The sequence below is a fragment of the Podarcis cretensis genome, assembly GCF_951804945.1.
Source record: "Podarcis cretensis genome assembly, chromosome: 15".
NCBI classification, from domain to species: domain Eukaryota; kingdom Metazoa; phylum Chordata; class Lepidosauria; order Squamata; family Lacertidae; genus Podarcis; species Podarcis cretensis.
In genome coordinates, this window is record NC_137185.1 from 5,903,800 (window position 1) to 5,929,821 (window position 26,022).

Below are 26,022 nucleotides of genomic sequence, written 5' to 3' on the forward strand. Positions count from 1 at the left end.
GCCCAGCATGGCAGTTAAGAGCAGCACTCTAGCAAGGCAGATTGTGCGGCTGACGCAGCCCTGTTCACTCCTGACCCCTCAGGTTCTGCTGCCTGAAGCAGTTGTCTTACTCGCTGCCTAACGCTAGGGCCGGCTAGAAAAGGAATAACAATACCTCTTTTTCCACATGCTAGGGTTTCTTTGGATTGAGAGAGAATGGTAATTTAATACTGGGGGTGGGCAGAAAAGAGAACATGCAGCATATAAATTGCAAGGACACAACGGCTCACTTGGAACATGTACAAAATGGCAAGGAACACTTAATCTGCAGGTTACCAAATGGGGCCTCATGCAGCAGCTCTGTGTGAAGGCATTTTACGAGGAACAGAAGAGACTGGAGGACCTTTGTTTGTTTTCTTGCTTGAGAAATGTAGCACATGTACTGACTCAGTAATCTCAGGTCAGCACAAAACTAACCACTGCTGGTGCAAGGGCAGGAAGTGAAGCACCATTTGCAATCCTCCTCTCACGCAACTGGGTTACACTAGGTCAGTTCTGCAGGCTGAAGCAGAGGCCCTTGAGCAAAAGGTGGAAGAAATGTTGTATGCTGCCCTCTTTTGCTTTCCTCCCTCCAAATCGGTGGAGCTTTCAGATCTCCGACCTCCAGAATATTAGCTGAGGCAGCTCATTGAGATGATCAGCGAGCTTTCCTGAGAGATAGCTTGACAGACACCCACAGCAACTACTCTTCACTTGTAGCAGGGTTGGGGAACCTGTGACCCTTCAGAAGTTGCCAGGCTACAACTCCCATTGTCCTGAGCATTGCCATGCAGGCTGGTGCTGATGGGAGTTAGAATCCAACAATGTCCAGAGAGCCATCTCTGCCTGGAGCATACAGCCACAGGGTTCAACTCTATCTTCATGCAGATAATGGCCAACAAACCTAGTCAGAGCACCATGCAAACCAAACATGCCCCAGATCCTTTGCACTGAGTTTTGACAGCAGATGTTGCTTAACTGTTCAGTTGACAGGAAAAGAATGTTCAGAAGAGCCTTCTGGATCACACCAATGTCCTATTAAGTCCAGAATTCTGTTCTCACAGTGGTCAACTAGATTCCCCCAATGGGAAGCCTGCAAGCAGGAACTGAGTGCATCAGTGCTCTTCCCACTTGAACTCCCAGCAACTAGTATTCAGAGATATGCTGCCTCCAACAGTGGAGGCGCAACACAGCCAGCATGGCTAGAAGCCATGGATAACCTTATGCTCCATTAATATTCCTCCTTTTTAGGCCTTCCAAGTTGGTGAACATCATTACCTCTTGTGGGAGCAAATTCCACAGTATAACTACGTGGTGTGTGAAAAAAGCATTTCCTTTTACTTGTCCTGAATTTTCCAACATCCAACTTCATATTATGTCCCCACGTTCTAGCAATATAGGAGCGGGAGAAAAATGTCTCCCTGTCCATTTTCTCCATGCCATGCATAATTCTACACACGTCTGCCACGCCCCATCTTAACTCTCCTATTCTCTAAGCGGAAAAAGGGCAACCAAAATGATCAATGGGTTGGAGCACCTCCCCCATGAGAAAAGGTTGCAACAAGGCCCCCAAAACCCAGCTGATGGGCTAGAATTTCAGCATTCTCTCAACTTTTTTTTTAAAAAACCCACATTTCTAGTCCTCGTAATGTGGCTCCAAGAAGGGCATGAAAGGATGTGGGCAATACATAATTATGCAATGCTTACCAAAGCTAGAGGAGGCTGTAAAGAGGACTTTACGGTCAGATGCAACCTAGCTCCTTGCTCTAACCCATTGCAGAAGAAGAAGAAACCAAATAATAAAGGCGGAGCACATAATTAGGAATGACTGCAGCTCAACGACCCTTGACGCATAATCTTCCCCTGCCTTGCCCCCACTAAGCACAACATATGTAGGCTCAACTATGGTCTTGACATCCCCATTTGCCCCTGGGCTGACTTCCAAACGCTTCTTGGGTTACCTTGGAGGATGGGACTGGATGTAAGTTATGGAGAGAAGTCCCTGCAGACAACCGCAAAGCGGCATTCGTGGCCCCCTAAATACGTGCAGACCTTTTGACCAAAAAGGCTGCTTGTGGGATTATAAACATCCTGACAAGCGTATAATCTCCAGTGTAAACAGCATTGTGAGTTGTAAACATATCCTAAAGGACGATCAGTTAACAGCCTCTCTCCCCCGACCCCAAAGAAGCTAAAATACAATAGGCGCCATCCACCAGGCACATCTTAAGAGCAAGCCTGGTGGGAGTGGAATGAGAGATCTGGAAGATGTGCAACTCTGTGTCTCATTGGTTAAGCTGTGTGCAGGCTGCAATTCCACAGAATACAGTGGTACCTCGGGTTACAGACGCTTCAGGTTACAGACGCTTCAGGTTACAGACTCCACTATCCCAGAAATAGTACCTTGGGTTAAGAACTTTGCTTCAGGATGAGAACAGAAATCGTGCAGCGGCAGCAGCGGGAGACCTCACTAACTAAAGTGGTACCTCGGGTTAAGAACAGTTTCAGGTTAAGAACGGACCTCCATAATGAATTAAGTTCTTAACCTGAGGTACCACTGTAGTAGGAAAAGTGCAGAATGTGGTACTGGGCACAGAATCCAGCTTTTTCTCTCCTTTTTTGTTTGTTAAAAGGAAAGAAGGGGGAAATCCACCCATTGCTACAATTGGCTATTAAACTGTTCTTTGTTTTATAGTCTTAGAAACAACATAGCAAGGATTTGCTATACACTCTGGATTGGATCCAGATAAATTAGTCATGACTTAAAGCCATTGATTTCAGTGGGAACAAGTTCAACTACGGACTCGCCAACACTTCTGCTTGTCCTATGCTTGAAAGCCAAGTCCGAGAGGCTTTCTGCTTGACCCACACTTTCAAGGTCCCCTTGCCCCACTCCTTTCCCAGGGGAAACCTGCTCTTTAGCTCAAAACACACAGCAATCCACAGAAAACTCAATTGCTGTTTGTGCCAATTGAGCACTAAAGAGCAGTTTTCCCTGGGGCAAAGCAGCAGGGACAAGAGGAAGCATGAATAAACCCCAAATTAGTCTAGACTGAAGCCATTAAATACAAATATACTGGCCTCTCAGATAAACTTTGATCCATTAATTTCAATGGGTCTAAGTCTGAGTACAACATAGTTGGTCAGATGCAACCTGCTGTGTCTGAAAGCTGAGGGAGCAAGGTATATTTGGGGGCAGGGGGGAAGACACCTGCTATCCTTTGGAGATGTTACTATTGATGAATCATAGAGAAAATTAATATCCAAGAATCAACTAAGAAATTAACAGAAGATGGAGGAAGGGGAAGAAGCAGGCTCTGCATTGGATCTTTAAAGTGTTGCACAGCTCTGTTCTGTTTTGTTGCAACCAGCGCTAACACAGCTACCCATCTGGAACCAGTCAACTTACCCAGAAGATCCAATGCTTTTACACACAGCAAGGAGAGGCCTCTTCTCAGCAAAGTTATCACTCTTCTGAGGACCTGAATAGAGTAAAACAAAAACAAAACAAAAATCCAAAATGACTTCTTCATTCGAATACTATTTTGGTTTTACATTTTTTTTTGCCAGTGCTTGAAATAGAGGCCTGTCCTCTGCAAATTATTTCTTCGCCAGTCAGAATACCTGCATACACAACAGTAGGTACCTCCAGATGGTCACTTTTGTTGTGGGAGAGATTCAAGGGCATACCGGAATTTTATGTCTGCACAGTTAAAGTGGATTAAATGGTTCTTGTCACCCAAATTAAAACATTTTTTTGCAGTTTGGAAAGCGACAAGCAAATAGTTCAAAACATATGGAATGAACAAATGGTTAGCGGGAAGACGTGTAAAACACCCCACAAGCAAATCAGGATGGATGCAGGCCGAATGCTCGTTTTCATATTTTCTAAACAAATCTGAACTGACGTTCAAGCAAGGGCCCTCCAGGTGCCCTCTTCATTGTGCGTTCCTGACGATTTGTACTCCTTATAGCTTCAGGGCAGTTATATTTGATCCTGCTTTCAATACAATTTGCAGATGCAAAAGTTTCACGATGGACATATTGCTTCCATTCCAATCAGTGTGACGTGATGGACATGAGGCAGGAGTTGATAATGCAGGTGAGCTGCATGCAAGCTGCTGGCCAGCCCTGTGGAGCCTCCTTTTATTGACACAAATATGCAAACCAGGCAGATACATTTTGGGCTGTGACCTTTACACATCTTCCGGTCCTGAGATAGTGGGGTGGTACAAAGTTATTCTGGCACCTGTTTCCACCGCGTCATTTTCCCCTTGCACAGTGTATGACGAAGGAGACAAAAGGTCTCAGAGACGAAGGTTACAGACAGGGCACCGCAGACTACTGAGACCGCAAAAGGTTAGACAGAGGGAACAATGTTCAGACAGCTGTGGCTTGTCTGTGGGGGGGTGTGCCCCACACCCCTAGGTGCGGCAGGCAGACTATGGCTGCCTGCGGGTGGGGAGTGTGCTCCCTCCAGACCCAGCGATTATCCCTACACAGTGCATGTCCTGTAGCTTCCTTTTCATAGCACAAATGTCCCAGGCAATGGTGCTATCTGTTCCTCTTTTTGTTACACTTTAGCACAATAATGCCTCTCCAGAAACCAATAATACAGTAACACTGAGGAAGTGTAACAGAACAACAAATAAAGCAAAATTACGTGGGGATGGCCCAGTATAGAGCCACCATTAATGCACTATTATTGTGCCAATGATGTGCTGCAGAACACACCAACCCAAAAAAATTAGTCTGGAAAGGTTCATAGTCTAACCATCCTGTAAACAAATCAGGATAAATGCCGTATAAACCAGTTGCCTGGAAGAACTCAGTGTCCATCACGATGCAAGATCAACGTGACTATGAAGTAGGGAGGAAGGCACCTGCAAAGATAGTTTGCAATATTTGTGAAGATCCAACAATGGGCCACTTAAAGAAACTCAATTGACTATAGTGCAGAATGTTCTGTTCCCTATTCAGAAATTAAATAACCGAGGAACAACAAAATGAACAACCCTGTTCTAAAAAGTGAACTGTGGGGCCTTTAACAGTTGGTTTTGCCTCTCATTAGAATCCAGGTTATTTGATCAACAGAAAGTATTGTTGAAAAGCCATTCCATCAAAGCTTAATTCACAGTTTAACTGTGTACTTCTAAATGCATTAATCTGAAATAATCTGAAAGAGAAAAACCATTAACACAGGCAAACAGATTTTTCACTCAACAGTCCTCAAGAAGATTAAAGAGAATGGGTACAAATTTAAGTGCATAAAAGGTTTACCAATCATCTATGGAACTTCCCCTTCCTAATTATGTCTTGGTTTATTCAGCGTTTAATGACTCACAGACAGTTTCACCATCAACAGAGCCTTCTGCGTGTCACATTTGCATTATTTTAACCAACCTGTTGATAAACATTTAAAGCTCTTTTTAAAAATAAAATAAAAAAGTCACTTGCAACAGACCAGTTGCTTCAAATATTCTGTATACCAGAAAGAATCATCTTACAGAACAGAATATGTAAGAAATGTTAACATGGGCTATAACAGACTTCTAATTAGACCTCTTCTAATAGGAAGCTCAACAGTAAGATTTTGGGGCCTCTGAAAACAGCATGCTTGGGTGTCTGGGACTGGCAGAGCTCTGAAGAGCGTAGGGCAGAGGCAAGGGGGGTGGAGGCGGACCCAGGAGCAGGAGCCAGATATTTATGGGGTTCTGTGACACCCACAAGGCAGGAGCCAGGGCTGGAGGAAGGGGAAAAGTCCGAGCAGTCAGCGACAGAGGAGGAGGAACAGGACATGTCAGAAGTGGAATGAGAGGCTGTTCAGGCAAGGGGCGGGCAAGTCAAAACCCTGACCTCCCGTGCCCAATGTCTCCTAGAACTAAAAGGGGCTTGAAGAGGCAAGCACAGCGGCATATAGGAGAAGTCTCAGGTTGTGTAAGCACACTCCATCTGACAAGGGTACATAAGCCCAGGAAGTGTGTGGCCCCACTGTTGCTTCAACTGCTCTCCCAGGCACCAACCTGGAAAAGTTAATGCCAGCAACACAGTTGCAAGAAGTGTGTGTGTGTGTGTGTGTGTGTGTGTGTGTGTGTGCGCGCGCGCACACACACACATATTCTGTGCACCTTAGCAGCTGCTGTAAATGCATGCTTTTGTCAATAAAGAATTTAACTGCTGATCGTTGTTCTCGACTGGGTGGGCGCAGGATATTGGGCAAACCCAAGATTTGCAAAAGAACAACCCAAGAATTGAGCATGCTCCGTGGACACCAGGAGCCACATAAAGCTAACTTCAAGTTGTGGGGGGGGGGGGGAGTAAAACCAAAGAGGGGAAGAGGGAATCAAGACCTTCTGAAAACATTTCTAATTCACCAAGTGTTTTTAGAAAATTAATCTGATTCAGTATTGGTCATTTGTTCTGCATATTATTAGTTCACACATTTATGATGTTTTAACTATTTTCTCATTCACCATCCTGATTACATTATATGTGTGTGAGTGTGTAGTTAAAAATAGTCTCATAAATAAATATAACCAAATCATGGAGCATAAATGTTTGAATTCTGAAAAGGCACCAGCAACCAAATGCTAAATCCATTTTAAAACAGACCCCCTCCAAAAAAACCCACATTTTAGGTGGCATGTGAGACTGAACTCTCACATTTTAGAGACAGTAAAAATTAACAAAAACCACATATTCAGCCACAACAATAGATTTCAACAAATGTAGGTTTTTATTACAAGAAGCATCCCCCTCCCACTGATGCGGGGGTTACAGAACTTACTTAATTATGCCACAGCAAACAGAAAGGTGAATAATGTAGTTCTGGGCAGAATACGAACTGTGGCAGAAATGAAACAGTGCTGCATGAGCAAATGAAGGGCGAAATGAAAACGATGCCTTCTTACATTCCTCAATGGGAGGTGGGTAGGATTTAATTCTTCTCAGTTATGGGTGGATTACACGGTTTGCTTACTTTGTGTGTGTGTGTGTGTGTGTGTGTGTGTGTTTGCTTCATATGTGCAACTTGCCATGCTACACCTGCCCTGTGCAACATGTTTAACAAAATGGCAAAAGACAATATGAGGGGGGGGGTCCTCTCTCTTTCTCTCTTAAGCCCACAGCTCGGCAAATCCATCAAATCAAAAACTACCGCAATCCCGCTGCAAAGGCCTCTCTCTTAAACTCCTTTATTTCAAATCCTTTTAATTCTGTCATAACACTGTTGCATTTCATAGAATTTAACCCTCAACCCCCCGCCCCACACCCCCACGCAAAAAAAGCAAAAGCAAAAGCTGAAGATCCCGATAAACCACACAATTAAAGTAATGAAATCTGTCTCCCCTGCCAATGAGGCGCCATCTCCTCCGCAATCCTGTTTAGAGGAATTTCGGGTTTTTTATATAAAAAGAAAGAAAATGGGAAAGGGGGGGGGAGTCTGTCATCATCCAGCCTATCTGAAACAAAGAAAAAACATAATGAAAGTTTCCATTAAGCAGAGGGAATTTCACAAGCTGTGTCAGACTGAGCCATTGTCAATTAAAAAAGAAAAAGGCATGCATGCAAAAGACAACCCAACGCTCAAAGCCTTGCCAAGAGTGGTGAAAAGGCATTTTCACACAGTTGGTTTGGCTTGGTACTTGCCTGGTCTACACATACAGTAACATGGAGGTGGGAACCGAGTGAACAGGGGACTTTGCCAATTTGAACCAGTGGTGCAAGTTAATATACAACCTAGAAACCTCTAGCTATTTTGGACTACAACGCCAATTGTGCTGGCTGGGGGTTGATGGGTGTTGTAGTCCAAAACAGCCAGAAAGCACCAGGTCAGCAAAGGCTGCTATACCACTTTTCTCCCAGGTAGGGAGGTAAGAGGGCATCATTTTCCTTTTTGCTCTGGGTTTGTTGCATGCAGTGCTGTTTCCGTTCCACTGCTGTGTGTCTTCTACCAAAAATGGCATTATTTGTCTCACTGTCCACAGTCATAAAATTACAAAACTTAGAAGGTTGATTACATAAATGATGCAAGTTACGTGGTCCTTACATTATTTCACCCCATTCATTTCATTGCAAAAGAATCTCAATGTAAGCGTGTTTGTGTGTGTAATCAATTACACTTTGTTTGGACTAACAGCAACAACAGTGAATACTGATCATATGATTTTGGAACCATGGCATTAACCATTTTTGCTCCTGCTTCTTAATTCTCTCACATCCTTTCTCCCACCTCTACTTGCTTGTAGGACAGATGCACCTCCACAGTTGCCTACTGCTGAAACCAGCACATGTTGCTGTTTGCTGTTTAATGGCCAGAGTGTCTCTTAACTTGATTCTTAACCTTTATCCTAATAAATAGCTTCAGAGAACTTATAAAAAAACTACATTTACTGAAATCTATTGTTAAGGCGGATGTGTGAATCTATCACCAATTTCACAGAGTGGGTCCCCAATTCTAGTCTTGTAAGGGAAATAAAGGGGGGTGGAATGTCCCCTTATACTGAAAGACAAAAGGGGGGAACTAATCTCAGGATGCTGAAGGAAGAGGAATGCACTTTTTACTAATACCCAACATATTTCCGACATGATAAAAAGTGCATTCCTCTTTCTTCAGCCTCTTGAGGTTGGTTCTCCTATCTCTTTTCTGCCTTTTCCATTGGACCCATCGTGTGTGTGTGTGTGTGTGTGTGCGCGCGCGCATGTGTACACACGTACACACTTTCCTTCCATCAAACATGTCAGTTTTAATAGCAGCAAGAGGAATTTGCTCCAGCCCCTAAGTTCTTAACTTAGTATTAAAAGGAGGTAAAGTTTGGTGGTTACAGTTGAGTAAAGCAAGACTGCATTTAACCATCTTTAAAGACTGCCACCTGAGGGGTCCAACCCGGCCAACAAAGGCCTTCATAAAACATGGAACCCATTAGAACTTTTGTCCAGATTTTAATATGTAGCTCTAAAAAGGTTTCAAGGCCTGAGAGTTATGCTCTGTAATTTCTCTTCAGTGTCTACACAGGACAGCTTTCATTCTACCACCATCAAACCAGAAACATGTCACTATAATAACCAAGACCTGCCTCGCCCCATCTGCAGGCTGCTTAAAAGCTGCTACCATTTTTGGGTCACCTTCTAAGTTAAGCTTTTCATAGTACGCCTGCTAAAGAATTACTTTTGTATTAAGAGACTGGCAAGCCGAACAGCCACCCAAGACGCTTGACCACATACAAGTGTTTTAAACATCTGCCTTCCTTTACAGAGCAACCTAAATAATTATTATTACTTTATTTAACACAGACAAACACACTAAGTCAGCCCTTTAGGTTGCCTTATTTTCTTTTCTTTTTTTTTAAAGCAAAGGCACAGATGTGAGCAATGCAGAATTCTGTGTAATTTGGAATAAAATCCAAGGCCAGGCAAGATGTTTCACTTCACACCATTATTCAGAGTTGGAAGAGCAACTACAAGGTTCATTTCTGCCTCCCATTTTCATGTGCTTTCTTTCAGTGGCAACATGTTTGCAGGATACAATAGGGTAATTTGCAATTGGAGTAAAGTAGCAGTACTTTCATGTAGCCAAAGTTGCAATGAGCAGAATTATTGATATTTTAGGGCTGTTCCCTGAATAAAAACATATCGTCGTCAACATGGGTTGCCAACTTTTTATCTGTGTTGTAGATAATACTGCTAATTTTTGTGATAAACAAATGGTGCAAGAAGACTTGGTCTATTTATTTGAAAAAATTATTATTATTATTATTATTATTATTATTATTATGAGACTTGTTATTAAACCCAATTAAAAAGTTATTTTAAAAGAGTCCACTGACCAGCGGTTGCAGTTAGGAAATTCTAGACTCTGTTCTTAATGGCCTTATGCAGGTCTTATGCTTTTTAAATGGCAATGTGCATTACTTAACTTGCTTGAAAACAGGTTAAGCCAGCCCTGTTGCATTTGCAGTGGCTCTATCTCAACCTTACAAGTGAGGCCCTGGAGCCCTGCCCCAAAGTCCCGACCTGATGCCACCGCTGTCCTCCGCTACTAGATAAATTTGAAAGCCATGGAACTGGACTATCAGACTTCAAGGGGGTCGTCCTTAGTTTCAAATCCAGGGAAACACAAGCACACACAAACACAGGCACACGTTGCTATAGAACCTGCTCAATCAGATACACTCAGGTATCTTTCCCAAACTGAAGGCACAGAATAATTCTTCCCAAACAACAGCGGCTTTATGCTCCTAAGAGCACGGCACAGCTAAGGAACCCAACATCAAAAGGATTACAGAGCTTTAGCAACACAGCTGACAAACTATTAAGCTACAATGTTGAAACAGCCACAGAGTTAAAAGCCTGAGCTTTTCCTTTCACACCTGGGAACCAAGTGGCCTATCTCAGGGTACGATCTCTTTCAAGAAACATGCCAAGTGTATCCACCAGCAGCCCCTACTACATCCAGCCACCTAAAAAAAAATTAAAAAAAATAGCTCCCCAGTAAAATGGTGTTTCAGCACTGCTGATGGCTATCACTCCTTCTTTACAAAAATCTCTTTTATTCCTCTCCCAATCCTGGTTCATACATTGGCTATCCTGGGCCTCCTATTACAGGCTTTACTTTCATCTAATTCCAGATACGGGTCAATAATGCATCTGGTTGCTTTTAATCAAGCACTGTGCTCTCTAACTAAGCTATGTAAAAAGAAACCAAAATACAGTGCTACCTCGGGTTACAGACGCTTCAGGTTACAGACTCCGTTAACCCAGAAATAGTACCTCGGGTTAAGAACTTTTATTCAAGATGAGAACAGAAATTGCACAGCGGTGGCAGCGGGAGGCCCCATTAGCTAAAGTGGTACCTCAGGTTAGGAACAGTTTCAGGTTAAGAACGGACATACAGAACAAATTAAGTTCTTAACCTGAGGTACCACTGTATGTTTCAATAAATAATCTAAATGATTATGAACTGATCTGAATTGTTCTCGTATATTATAGAAAAGAGTACAGCAGAATATCAAACCTTATAATGAAAGATGCCAGCACCACCAAGCGAAAACTGATTTGCCAGCTTTTCATTGTTACAATACAGGCTAGAAACTTGATTTTGAATCAAAGCAGAGGTTCTTGGGCTGCTGAGGTCAATACTCAACAGCAGATTCACAATTTGTGGAGCACATGGTATTGTCTAAGCCAGTGTTTCCCAACCTTTGGTCTCTAGTTGTTTTCAGAGTACCATTCCCATCACCCCTGACCACTGGTCTTGCTAGCTAGGGATGATGGGAGTTGTAGTCCAAAAAGAGCTGTAGACCAAAGGTTGGGAAACACTGGTCTAAGCAAATGAAAAATGGCAACTCTGTCCCGGATTCAGGTTGTTAGTTCACAGCCCCAGCCTGTCACTGAAGCACCTGCCTGATGGCCAAAGTAGATGCAACAGCCACCGCCATGTTTGTGTAATCACATGCTTGTTTTGCTGACATACAATGCAGTGCCCTCCAGATGCTGCTCAACTCCCATCGTCCCTGGCCATTGATCACATATGCTAGGCTAGTTGGAGTCCAACAACCTTGGGAGTACTCTACATTAGCTACTGTTGAATTAGGCCAGTGGTTTTCAGCCAGTGTGCCATGGTACACTGGGGTGCCGCGGGCAACACTGGTCTCTGTCCCTCTTTCCTTTCCTCCCTCCTCTGATGCCCTCTCGCATCTTTGCCTCCCAAAGGCTTACACAGATGTTTGTTGCAGCAGCCCTGGCTACAATGTCCGCAAGCAAATTGTGCCGCTGGAGCTGTTTATGGGGTACTGGCTGCCAGGAGCTGATCTGGCCTCAGAGTAAGCAAGCAAGCAGGTGAGGGAGCTCAGGCAGCCAGCCCTGTTGAGAAAGGACAGACAAGTCCCCATGGGGCAGTGTGAGGAGGCACCTCTCTTTGGGGATGGGGGAGGGGCAGCTCAGAGACAGGAGGGAGGAGGAGAGAAGACTGAGGGAGGGTGTTCGAAAAAAGGTGAGAGGCTGCCAGCTTTGCAGGCAAGGGGTGACATAACTGGGCTCCTGAGCCCCACATGGGTGCCACAGAAAGAATTTAGTTGGTCAAGGGAGCCATGGACTCAAAAAGGTTGAAAACCTCTGAATTAGGCTTTGAATACTTGGCAGAACATGGTGTTAACAGGTTACATTGTTGGTTACCTTGGTGGGAGAGGGAAGGAGATCTGAGTTTAGCATCCAAATTTCACCCTTCCCGCTCCCTCCGTTCTCACCCCACAGTCAGTTGCCCAAAACCTTTTGCCCATCCCAGACACTAGAAACAAGCTAGACCAAGAGAAAAGCAGAGGAATGAATCACAGGGACTGAAAGTCAGGGAAGGTAGAGGGTTCAGCTCACCCTGCATCAAAAACCACAGGTGTCACTCTTGCATGAATGGGTCAGGAGCATGACAAAACAAAAAGGGATGCTCACATTCCATTGACAGAATGCGTGAACATTTGGACAACAAACAACTAGGATGATTAGAAGAGATCAAGGTGGGAGGGTTAATACACAGGATTTTGTACTTACTAATCTGTGGTGATGGCAGAACCCGAGCAGCTCGGACAGGGCCATGTCGGATGGAGTAAAGTTCCTGAGCCTCGCCGCTGATCTGTGTAACAGAATAAATAAGCACAGACACCTTAGCAAAGGCTTTTGTTGTCCCTTGCTTAGCATTCTAAAGCAACTTCAGGGATTTGTGTCAATAGTGTTTGCTTGTTTTTTTAAAAAAAGAAATTGCCAGAAAATTAAAATAATAGTTCTGATTCTCTTGTAATCGGGGGGGGGGTGTATTTATTTCTTCCATCATTTCCCCTGATGAAAAGCTCTTTCCACAACAACAGACACTGCAACAACTGCAAAATCTGAGAGCCCAATACTGGCTTATATGGGGCTATAGGTTTGTTTTTGTTCTTGTTTTATGATGTATTTTGTGTTATATTTTATGCTGTGAACCACCCTGACATCTACAGATGATAAATTTAATAAGTAATAACAATCAGCCATTATTTTTGGCTTGCATGAAAAACTACTAGATTACGATGGCTACATGTTTGCTCTGGGATTAGAGGCATTATGGTATGTATATAGTCAAGTTATTATACTCAAGTAGACTCACTGAAATTAACGGGTGTAAGTTGGGCATGTCCACTGATTTCAATGGGTCTGAATATGATTAACACTGGATACACACTGGATACAACTCAGCTCCTCAGAATACCAGTGAGTGAAGGTCATGAGCAAGAGAACTTCCTGCCTGTGCTCATGTGCTGCTGAAGGAACTTCCCATAAGCATCTGATGCACAACGGTAGGAAACAGAATGGTGGACTAGACAGGCCTTTGGCTTGATCGAGTAGGACTCTCCTTATGAGAAAGCTGGAGTCTCTTTCCCAGGCTCCATCTGCACTATATATTTAAAGCGGGTGGTGCTGTGGTCTAAAGCACTGAACCTCTTGGGCTTGCCGATCAGAAAGTTGGCGGTTCAAATCCCTGCAATGGGGTGAGCTGCCATTGCTCTGTCCCAGCTCCTGCCAACCTAGCAGTTTGAAAGCACGCCAGTGCAAGTAGATAAATAGGTACCGCTGCAGCGGGAAGGTAAACAGCATTTTTGTGCAGTCTGGTTTCTGTCACGGTGTTCCATTGTGCCAGAAGCGGTTTAGTCATGCTGGGCACATGACCCAAAAAGCTGTCTGTGGACAAACACCAGCTACCTCAACCTGAAAGCGAGATGAGGGCCGCAACCCCATAGTCGCCTTTGACTGGACTTAACCATCCAGGGGTCCTTTATCTTTACCTTTACCTTATATTTAAAGCAGATGTATTCCCCTCACAAAGCTCCAGTTCCAGCACCCTTAACAAACTACAGTTCCCAGGATTCTTTGGGATGTTTAAAGTGCTATGATACTGTTTTACATATATAGTGCCATTGTCTGGAGAATGTAAGGAGCAGCAGGAGCCTCTCCCGCTGCTCAGATGAGGCCAAGGCTGTTTTGTTTTTCCTTCTCTAAACCGCAGGATAAAGGAGCGTTCCAAAAAAAAAGGAACTGCCTAGGGCGCTCACACCTAATAAGCAGATCTGAGGACCCCTGTTTAATTAATTTGGTCATTAATGGAATCATAGCAGAGATCAGTTCAGGGTTAGTCGAGGAATAATTCTTCCAGACTTCCTGTAAGCGGCTCATCAGAACTGTTGGTAATGGATCCGATACGGAATGTCAAACATTCTGGGAAAACGGCAAACATTACGAAGCAATGTGCCAAATCGAAAAGAACTTAAAACAGATGTAATGAAGCTAAACCTCTTAAAGCCAACAACATGCTGACATAGAGAGAACCCCAGAATAAATTTGGCAAAGCAAGCAGCATACAATGTCAGGAACCAGGTGGAAGCTGAATGAAAGGGGTTACAAATCCAGAAATACTAAGCTGCAAGTCCATACAAACTTCTAAAAATGTTTCTAAAAACTCATGGAGGTTACAACGATCAAGGGCTACTAGCCATGACAGCAATGTCTACTTTCACTGTCAGAGGAAGTACGAGAAGGTCTCTTCTCATGTTCTTAATAATTACATATGCACCAACCTTAAGCAGAGCTAATCTTAACCCAGGTTCCTTCTTGATGACAGTTTTCAGAGCAAACAACTCATATGCAAAGCTGGGAATTCTCTGCCCTGGCTTCTGACACTTGAGGTGTATATTTTAAAGACCTACTTTACTTTTGTGGTTGTAAGTCATTTTAAACTGTTTTTAATATTATGTTTTAATGTTGCAACCTGCCACCAACCTAAGGAGCTCCAGACAATCATGCAGGAAGGAGGAAAAAACAAAATGACTACTGGATCCCCAGTTCCCAAACTTGCCAATTCTTCAGAGACTCCCAGATGGAGTTTGGAAAGAAACGTAATTAGAAGAACAGACGAGGGGAGGGGGGGCACTTTAAATTGTTCAAAAAGCACCTGTGGCAAAACAGAAACCTGCTCATCATGGCTACCATTTTGGACACATTCCACCTAAGTGGCGAATCCCCGGTGGAAACTCCTTTATAAGCATCTACACACAGAAACACTCCTTTGCCTCTCAAAAAGCCAAGGACATTCTGAGACAGGTTTTAAGAATGAGATATGAGGGCTTAAAAGCAGCCTCAGGTGTTCCTTGCCACAGAAGGGCAAGCTGACAGCCATCACTGCAGGCAGGGGGACTTGCCAGCTCCGGCTACATGAGGAACAAAGTCACTGGTCCATTGACTTTAAAAACACAAGAGGCCTGCATCTGAGGCGCAAGGAGCCCGTTTGTCAAACCTAAGTGCAGCATCACACCCACCCCATCTGCGAGAGAGAGAGAAAGACAGAGGGAGCTGAAGTTGTGCCTTCTGTCCCTTTCCCAGTTGCAGCCGGTATTTTAAGCAGGAGGAAAAGAAGACGATGAAGAAAAAAAGAAACACTTCATTTGAATCAATGTCTTAATCCCTGATGACAGGCTTTGTTGTCTGGAAGCATACCAGTTTGAATCCATAACAAACAAACACAAAATGGGATATTATTCCCCTTACTGTGCGAACAAATATTTTCCAACCGTAGAAAATAACTTACATATGGGGAGGGAGGGAAGAGAAAGAGAAATATAAATAAATAAAAGATGAAGAAGAAAGGCGTGACAACCCAGAAGAGAAATCAAAACTGGGAATTCAAGCACTGGTACAGAAACAGACAAAACATGATTTTGCTTGTACCGAGGAAAATGTTGGCTTCTGAATCCTCCAGGATAATGTCAAGTATGCTCTAAAATATTAAAGTACGCTTCTCCCCTACCCCCAAAGCAGAACTGTTAGAACTATAGTTTACCCCACACAGAGCTACACTTCCCAGCGCCCTTAGGAAACTACAGTTCCAAATATTCAGCTTCTCCTGCCTCAGGTTGGTGCTGTAGGGGCCCATTTCAACATTACAGCTTCAGCACAGAGGATGTCAAGATGGGTTTCCTTTGGGATATGCCCCACTCAGCAGTCAGAATGTTTTAGCATTCTTGGGGCTTCCTATCACAGTCGCCGTATCCAACCTCCGTCTCCAGCGGCAGCAACTCCTAAAAGCAATCATTCATTCATTTGCCTGCATTATTGACAGGGAGCCTTCTAGGGAGAGCTATCACAAGGCAATGGGCAATGCAAACGTAAAGTCAATAGGATGAAAAGTTACAAACGTCAATAGGATTTAAAAGACCCCAAAAAAGAAGAAAGAAAGAAAACCAAACGCAAAATACAGAACGGAGCCAGCAGCAGATTGACCGAAGTCCTGTAAAATCAGATGGCTTGACAATAAAAACCCTTGGGCTGGCCCAAGACATTTTGCTGTGCAGTGAAAGGACAAACGTTACATCAACAGCAGTGATGACAAGGCATCCTCCCCTCCACCAGAGGGCAGTATGCTAGCTTGGGAGGTGCAAGACACACACAGCTCTGTCTATTCCATGCCCCTCAGTACCTGCCTCATGCTGCCTAACAGTAGGGCCAGTCCTGCTTGCCCAACAAAGGGGTGGCTGGGTAAAGGGCAGGAAAGATGCTTTTTTTCAGTCAAAGAGCCATCCTCATTATGTCGGCAGGCAGGGTTTTAAAGGCGCCACCAAAAATTGTTGGAGCCTCTGTGATGTCTTCAAAATGTTGGCAACCCTAATAATCCGAGTTGACAAGCGGCCATTGTTTCTGTCCTTTTTTGCGCAACGGATGAAGTTCTGAGCCAGCTCCACATTTTAATATTCTTTGATTTCACTAATGCAAGACAACGGCAAGGCGTTTGTTGTCTTAAAACTGAAGACTTTCTCCAGACATGTTGAAAAGAATGAAGCCTTTGGCTAAGCATGTGAACAGCACAGCTTCAATGACCTGGTGCAGATGCAACACTGAGCCTGAGGGACTCTTGAACTCCTCCTACCTGGCGTGCCTAAGAGTGAATCTCCTTTACTGCCCCCCCCCCGCAAAAAAAAAGACACAACACCACTGACGTTAACCACTAACGACATGCTCTGTCTTCCTGATTCAAATCTGCCCCCAGTTCAAACTCTACCCTCTCTGCACAGTAATCATATTAACCTACCTTACAGGGTTGTGGTAAGAACTGCCAAAATAATGTACATAAAGTACAGGGAATCTGTGGCCCTCCGGATGTCAATGGACTACAACTCCCATAATCCCTGACTACTGGCTTTGCTGGCTGCTGGGAGTCCAGTGACATCTGGAGAGCCACAGGTTCCCCTTCCCCAATGTGCATTTAGAAATCTGAACTCTCAGAGGAGCTCTAGAAAAGGTACGGAGAACTGCACAGTCCTCGTTTATTTCACCGCTCTCTCCCTGGGAAGAGCAAAGCAGCAGCAGCAAAGGGCACTATGCGAGGGTGCAAGCACCATCTGCACATTTTGCACTATGCTTTGGTTTACTAATGCAAGGCAACAGTAGGGTATTTGTTCCCTTAAAAACAGAGACTTTTGTGTGGAGTTGGGGGGTGGTAGTGGTTAGCTTTAACCACAGCTAACATTGGTGTCAGCGGATTCCTTAACCCCAGTTAAGTTGGAGATGGAGCAAAGTGAGTCCTGATGTTACACATAGACTGGCTCAATATACACAGACTTGGAGTGTGTGTGTGTGTGTGTGTGTGTGTGTGTTGCTTAATATTTACAGAAGTATAGGATCCCAACAACTTTTATAGAAAACGTTTTACCATGTTTCTCTGGTGATCTTATTTGTGTGCTCTATGAAACATCAACACTGCTAGGATGACATCTGGCTGTCTGCAGCTGAGAGATCTGCCATCTTGCAAGGCTTTTGGAGGACCAGAAACTCAGCCTTTAAGACATAATATACCTGTATGCTCCTGTGCCTTGATTTCAGCTGAATCCATTCAACAGGTTTCCACTTTTCCCCACAAGAATAAAATCAAATAATAATGCCCACTTTTACCCCCAAATTGCCATGTACTTGGCATTGGACAGGGCAGTTCTGGGTTGCAAAGGACATAATAAATGCCTTCTGCCAGATTCAGGACCCTCAACACGACTTCTACATTCCCTGATGCCTGAGCACACACACAAAGGCCACTGTTGAAGCCCATATTACAATACATTATATTGAGGAAGACATGGGGAACCTGTGGCCCTTAGATGTTTTGAACTACAACTCCCATCATCCTTGACCACTGTCCATGCTAGCTGATGGGACTGATGGGAACTGGAGTCCAACAACATCTGGAGAGCTGCAGGTACCCCATCCCTGAATTAGGTTATTGTATTACTATTATGGCTAGCCCAGCCTTATTTGTTTTTTAACATTGTTTGTTTTTTAATGTAACTTTTCTGTTTCATGATTTCTTTGGTAACAGTGCAATACAGTGGTACCTCGGGTTACATACGCTTCAGGTCACAGACACTTCAAGTTACAGACTCTGCTAACCCAGAAATAGTACCTTGGGTTAAGAACTTTGCTTCAGGATGAGAACAGAAATTGTGCTCCGGCAGCGCGGTGGCAGCTGGAGGCCCCATTAGCTAAAGTGATGCTTCAGGGTTAAGAACAGTTTCAGGTTAAGAACAGACCTCCGGAACAAATTAAGTACTTAACCTGTGGTACCACTGTACTTCCATAAGAGACAGTCACTTTGAACAGAAGCCCATTTGAAGGAGAAACCAGTTCCAAACGTTTTGCAGCTGGTGCTGCTGCAATGGCAGGATGGTGAGGGAAACACCACCAAAAGTTCTACTCAGAGTCGACCCACTGAAATTAATTCATAAGCCATACCCTGCACCACTTGGAATGATTTCATCCCATTTCCCTTCTTCAAAAATGCACCATTTTCTTTCTTTTTTATTTAAAGATGACTTTAAACCTCCCCACCCACCTTTTCCCCTGTGGGTGGGGAGGGGGAAATGAAGGGAAAGTTGTTGAAATAAACAGCTTCCTCCCCCCCCCCCCTTTTTGTGCATCATAGATTAACACACCACACTTCAAAAAATAAAATAAATCTCCCGGGCTGTTTGCCGTTCCCAACCGTTACCAGAGCCCTTTGAAGCAAATCTAAATGGGATATTCCATTTGCAAGTAACACTTTGGTAGTCAAAAGATCTTACTCTGAGGGGGATTTAATGCAAAACCACTCAGACTGGAGAGAGACACACCATCAGAAAGGAGGGCCAAGAAGTGTTTCCAAGCCCATGTAACACCATTATGGAGGGTGTCGGCTTAGGAACTGTCATAAACACTTCATAATCACTCAGACACAAACCGGGTTGCCTGGAGCACATTAGTTTATTAAGTGCTGAATAGGTGTCCAGCAGAACAGAGAACTAAAGCCCAACGCTATAGATAAAAGGGGGAAGTTTGCACGCACTATTAAGAGGCTTGGGGCATTGGGGGGCTTTTGGGGTGAGTGGGAGGGTTTCTAAATATAGAAATCTAAAAGGGAAGCACCTCTGTACAGTTACCAAGAACAGATAATAAGACAAAACTCCTCATCTATAGATACCTAAAGTGTATCTTATCACAGGAAGGGGGCATGGATTACTTTGGTGGCTTTTAAATACTAATCAGGGGAACCCCAAGGCTTATTATCTGTAGGATAGTGATGCTGTCAGGATGGGCTTTGGGACAGAGGTCTGAGGTCCCTAACAACAGAATGAGCAAGAGGGCTGGCAAATAACAGCAAAGGCTTTTTAAAGTAAGTGAAATAATGTGCACGGCCAGCTAAAGCTGGGCCCCCCAATAAGGCCATTTAAGTCCAGAGTCCAAAACTGCCTAACTGTACCACCAATCACAATAGACTGACATACCTGAAATGGCTTCTACACCACTATTGACCTTCCTCCACAAAACACAGCTGCAGGATTATGTCCGACTCTCAAATCATGAGGCTTGATAGTGAAGATCAGAGAGGCTGGGCCATGTAAATCAATGGAAGTGGGGAAACCTGTGGTGCTCCAGGTGTTGCTGGACTCCCAGTTCCCATGGCATGGCCAATGGTCAGGGATGATGTGAGTCCAACATCTGGAGTACCTTTGAAGTAAATTGACCCTAAATCCTAAAACACACTCTGTTGCATGCAAGGGGTTTCCAAACGGACATGAGAAAGGTTGTTCTGAAGGTCGAACATTTGCAGCCCATCAACTGGAAGAAACAGCTCCTGAACTAGGGACGGCTCGGAATTTATCAGGAGCTCCTCCAAGGGAAGACTGAGCACACATTGAACAAATGGTCCTGAAAAAGACAACTTGCCTGCCAGCTTCTCCTGCCAACACATAGCCATAAGGGAGCACATGGTGTATTCTGAGGCACACTCAGTGTGCACAGGGCAACTATCTGGCCTGGGTCTAGTAGGAAAACAGGAAGACAGAAACCCCAGCAATGTGCAGAGGTTCTTTAGCTGGCAATGTGAAAAGGATTTTATTGCTGCACTATAAGGATGGGGAAGAAATCTGATTCAATTTGCATTCAATGGTTAATCTACTTAAATTTCCACTTCCTGAAACTGAAATGTAGTCAACTTTTGAAGTTCTAACCTCTCTGAGTTTTGCAGTGCAGCTCTCCAGCTAAATAACATGCAGAAAAATGCATACACCAGGGGGAAGTGTGCAGAAAAATGCATATATGAGTTAAAAACAATACATTTTCTGTTGTGGGGGAGTGGATCTTGCAAAAACAACCATACATATAAGGAGAGATTGGCACTAAAATACTGAGTGTTTTCATGAGGACGTAAAAAAAAAACCCAGCAGATTGGTTTGCAAATGTGCAGAGCTTAATTTAAGACTACAAAAATAAGAAAACAAGAGAAATAGAAATTGTCAGATTCTGCCACCCTCCTGCAAAAGAAGCTTCTCCTCAAGTGCCAGCACATGACACAGAATCTGTTTAACATCATCCCTGCTTTCCCCCGTCTCTGTTGCAAACCATCTTCCAAAGTTTGCTGCCACCAAAGCTGCTGATACAGCTCTCCTGTTCTTAGCTCGGTATCATAGCGACACCTAATGCTCATTCCCAAAAACATCACTCTTTGTGACAGCACAGCACTCAAAGGATATAAAGACACACTTGTCCTCGTTTGACACACCTGACAAAATATTATGAAAAGCAGTAACTGATTGAAGAACATTAAAATAAAAAAATAAAAAACCTGCTGGGTTAATCCAGAGGCTTATATTTTTCTTTTTCCTTTTACAAGTTTTTATTGATTTTTATACAAATGCAAATGCAAGAACCATTAAACACTTACCCAGCAGTACATATAACAGTGTTTGTTCTATGAACTGAATTTAGCCATTAGCTTACTCATTCAATGTTCACACATATTACTTAACATAACCTCTCCACTGAGAAGATTGAATGGTTGGTGTAACAAGATCTTGGTTGTGGTCATTAACTTACGCTAAGTCACAAACGAACAACCAAACCCTAGACCAACCCCAACCTCTCTCACCACCAAAGGAACACAAGCGAATAGCAAAGAGAACCTGCGCAAGCAATGCTGACACAAAACCCCACACGTGCATTAAGCAAAATAGAAACATCGCCACCCAACCCCATCCCCACTCACTATTTCCCTCTCCACCTCTTTCCCCCTTTTCTTCCTGATGTAACGCTAATGTCTCAACAAATGAAACTGATCTGTAGAAAATGTAACTTGAAAAAGAGACATTGCACATACCTTTGTAAACCAAGAAAACTTTAAAAAAAATACTTAAAAAAAATACAGCAGGAATTTTACCTCATTCCTGATTTTATCATTCTACCTTGAATTTTATTTTCATTGTAGTAAGTTTCTCGTACACCACTTAGAGCCATCTGTGAATAAGCAGGGTATAGTTTGTCAACGTAAAGAAAGAAGAATGTAGACTAGAGTTAAGGACGTAAGAAGAGCCCTGCCAAATCAGGTCAATGGATCATCTAGTCCAGCATCCTGTTCTCACCGTGGCCAACCAGGTGCCTATGCAGAACCTGCAAGCAATCAGGGCATGAGTACAACAGCATATCAATGAGGTACTTACAGGTATGCTCCATATCTGTATCCCATCACTGTAGCCAATCATGAGCAGCAAAGGAGGCTCATTGCCAGTGCTGTGCATCTCGTGCAATTCTACATTCCTTGAGGTATCTAAAAGGTCCAGAAGAAAAACCAGAAGTCACAGTAGTGTAGCATCAAAGAAGGTGACTCTTACACACACAACCGGTTTAAACATTCTGAGCAGCTAACAACAGAGGAGCTTGGCAAATGCTGACATTTGCCCAGAATTCTGGTAGGACAGATGCTTTGCATGCACAAGGTCACAGGTTCAATCCCTGGTTGTGCTGGAAAAGGCTCCCACCCTGTCTAAAAACCCTGGAGAGCTACTGCCAGGGAGTGTAGACCAGGGACAGCTGAAGCGGTGCCCTCCATTTGTTGCTGTACTACAGCTTCCGAACCATGGGCAGCATGAACCATGATGGTTGAAGACAAATTGGGATTTTGACAAGCGAGTCCAGTAGAGTTATTCTCTCAAGATGTCAACATCTGAGGAGGGAATTACCTTCCAGACTATACACCAACCTTATTTATAAGTAAGTAAGTAAATAAAGAAATGTAATACAGAAGTCTGCTGCAATGCTCCTTTACCAAAATTTAAGTATTAACCTTGTGGAAAACTTGTATACATATTAAAAAATAGCAAATGAAAGTTAATTTTTCCTCCACCAACTTCCCCAAACCAGAAGGCTCCATTGTGCCCATTGCAAAACTTGGGGTCCTTTTTATTGTGCATTCAACGATGGTATCAGGACAGTTATACATGATCCCACTTTCAATGATGTTTGCATTTGCAAAAGGTTTGGCCTTAGTGCTATGTTGAATACAACTGATTGCTGTTAAACATCAGCAAAAATGTAAAAACTGGGTTGTGTAAGTGATACTAATTTGAAAACGCCAGGTCTTAGCAAACCACTGGAAGTATAGAATTGGGGCCTGCTCCTAGTGGATGCCTGCTAAACATCATATGGGGGGAAAGCCACAGATGCTGAACAAGCAGGCAGTGGGACATATATAAAAGAAGGTAGGCCATGATATATCCAAGTGCCCAAGCTGTTTAGAACTGTAAATGGTCAAAGCCAACACCTTGAATGACTGGCAACCCAAGAACAAATATAGAAAACAGGATAGTGGATGGGGAGAGACGTACCATTCAAGTCAGAATTTTCAAATCTGACCCATACAATTTTCTCTTTTTCTTCTGTAGGAGTTGTACCACTGTAGGCCTATAAGGAAAAGAGGGAGGGGGAGAGAAAATTGTCAAAATATTATTATTGCCTACCCATGGTGATAATGCACAAAACAAGCTATAACAATCTACTAATCCAACCTGTGGGGCTTGCAGCAAAATGTTGCAGTGTATCCTCCTAAAGAAACAGACAGCAGGGCAGGCTATTCCACATGCCATTTTACTTTCCCAACAGACTGTCATTATAATAGAAGTACTAAGTGTGCTTAGTCCTCTTTGTTCTGTGAGGGTTTCATGGGCAAAAGGGGCTGCCCATTTAGACTGATTTTAATTTTAGATGTATTTCTGAAATAGTGGGAGTTCAACTCAAGGAGGACAATATCTTCTCCTTGTCTTGCAGTGGCCCCGTTTTGCCTAAAATCCTATCAACACTCACCATGTTAAGTTTGATATTAAGAGGGGTTTTCAAAATACAACACAATCAAGCCATTAGTCATGAGTCTACTGTGCCCAGAATTTAATTGACTAAACTGTTGGAACATGACAGCCTTAATAGCTGTAGTCTGCATGTTTAACTGCAATCTGTTTTAAGTAACCTACTGTGCTCTACTGTTAAAGGAGAAAAGTAAGGGGGGGAATATACCAGTCAGCATTTCAAAATACCTGTACTTACCTGTGGTACAACATCTTGCAGAAAGGTAACAACACTTTCCATATACGACTGTTCTCTGTATGCCCAGAAAAAAAGACAAGAAAAATGAAAATCCAAGAATACTTCATTTTACTTATGACATTTTATGCCACCTTTGAAGGACTCAAAGTGCTCCCGTTCTTTTTTTATAATAATTTTTATTAAATTTCCATTTAACAAACCAATCATATCACATTAATTCCAAATTATACCAATACAAAAGTGCTCCTTTGTTTCATCTTCACAACAACCCTGCAAGGTAGGAGAGGCTGAGGGATAGTGTGGCTGTAAGATAGGGAGCGAGCCTTTTCTAGGGGAGGCTAAGATTTGAGCTGTACTCAAAATTGCCACATGGGAGGAGAGACGTGCAAGATTCTTGTTGTGTTTAACCTTAACTCTAAAAGTCAACAAAGTAGTTAAGGAAGCAAACATGAAAACTCAAATAAAATGTTTTGATATGGACTAAAATATGAAAGCCATACAAAACTACCTCGCAGCAGATCTCAATATTATCTATCTACTCAAACAATAAAATATATTCATGACAGCAAGTTAATAAGAAATTAGATAAAAGAACCCACTATGTTTCAACCTAGCAGATCTTCCTTAGCAGCATTATGATCAATGCATTTCTACAGCATAATCAGCCAAAACTTTTAGGGAGCAATATGGCGAGGGGGGCGAGTATGCTCACTGTAATAAATATACAATTTCAGCAGTGGCAGGACCTGAGCACAGCTTCGGCTGGGGAGGGTGGGATATATTTATTATTATTATTATTCATTTTATTATGTTGAAAAGTATTGCAAAACCTGCTGAACGTGAACATACTAAGTATTTTTGTCCAGGTTATTTTTTTATTCACATATTATTTATGTATCACATCAGCCAAAATAAAACAGTTCCTAAACAACTCACAGGAAAGAAAGGTGGGGAAAGCAACATTTTATTATCTAATTTAGATGGTCCCTGTTTTGTTTTGATTTATTATATTTCTATGCCACTTTTCATTTAAATGAATCCCAAAGCGTCTTACAAAGAATAAATAACAGTAACATGATATAACATAATAGAACATGTTTTCTTCTGAAGCGTCTGTAACCCGAGGTACCACTGTAGATTGATTTTGTAGTCATCCCAGAATAGAAAGAACCAACTTGGATGGCTCTAAAAGAAGATTAGACATATTTTTGGAGGAGAAGGATATCAATGGCTACTAGCCATTTCTGGAGCAATATGCCTCTGAAAACTAGTTGCTGGGAGCCACATATGGGGAGAATGGCTGTTGTGCTCAGGTCCTGTTTACGGGCTTCCCATAGGGGCATCTTGTTTGCCACTGTGAGAAAAGGGTGCTGGAACAGGTGGGCCTTTGGCCTGATCCACCTGCAGCGCTCTTCTTCGGCTCTTAAAAAGGAATTATCTGTTCTCAGGTAGATGAGATTACTCTAGGTTGGGGCGGTGCACCTTTGGCTCTCCAGATGTTGTTGCTTCCTGCATTGCAGCAGGTTGGACTAAACAACCCCTTGAAGTTACTTCCAACTCTACAATTCTATGAACTACAACTCCCATCAGCCCCAGCAAGCCTGACTAATGGCCAGGGATCATGGGAGTTCTAGTTCAACAAACATCTGGAGGGCCTCAGGTTCTTGCCCCCTGCATTAAGCGGTAAGGCATATCAGAAGGGTGCTCAACACCTTTCAATAGCCTCTGCAGTGGAAATGCACTCCTTTAAGCTTCATCTTCCATTTGTAACTCCAGATGCACCACACAAAATTCCTCAGTGTTCAAAGCAGTGCTTCAGACACTTACGTGACAGCCTGTGGACGAACCACCGCTCCTCCAGTACATCGGCTTGGGCGACGGGGAGACTCAGCAGCCATTGCTGATCTGTAGATTCCTGCATGCAGAAGAGGTTTGATTTTTTTAAAGTTATTTTTACAGAACGTCTCGCAAGTTTTCTGCCATTGAGAGAACCAGTCTTTCACATTTATCACCAGTGATATTTTAGCAAGCAGCTGCTGCGTCACAAGAGGTCAATGGCAGTATCATCCTGCAGCAGACCAGAAGAGGAAGGTTATGATG

At 43.2% G+C, this 26,022-nt stretch overlaps 1 protein-coding gene across 4 annotated transcripts in view; it reads right to left on the bottom strand.

The window, feature by feature from the left end:
* BCAS3 (BCAS3 microtubule associated cell migration factor) overlaps window positions 1-26,022 on the bottom strand; it is a 467,999-nt gene that overhangs the window by 436,812 nt on the left and 5,165 nt on the right. For all 4 annotated transcript variants that reach the window (XM_079955512.1, XM_079955511.1, XM_079955513.1 and 1 more), the window contains exons 2-7: window positions 25,750-25,837; window positions 23,923-23,977; window positions 23,211-23,286; window positions 22,047-22,153; window positions 12,559-12,640; window positions 3,428-3,500 (exon numbers count right to left, since the gene is read on the bottom strand). In XM_079955512.1, the coding sequence (XP_079811638.1) occupies window positions 3,428-3,500; window positions 12,559-12,640; window positions 22,047-22,153; window positions 23,211-23,286; window positions 23,923-23,977; window positions 25,750-25,820 (464 nt within the window). In that variant the 5' untranslated portion in view covers window positions 25,821-25,837. The remainder of the gene's footprint in view (window positions 1-3,427; window positions 3,501-12,558; window positions 12,641-22,046; window positions 22,154-23,210; window positions 23,287-23,922; window positions 23,978-25,749; window positions 25,838-26,022) is intronic.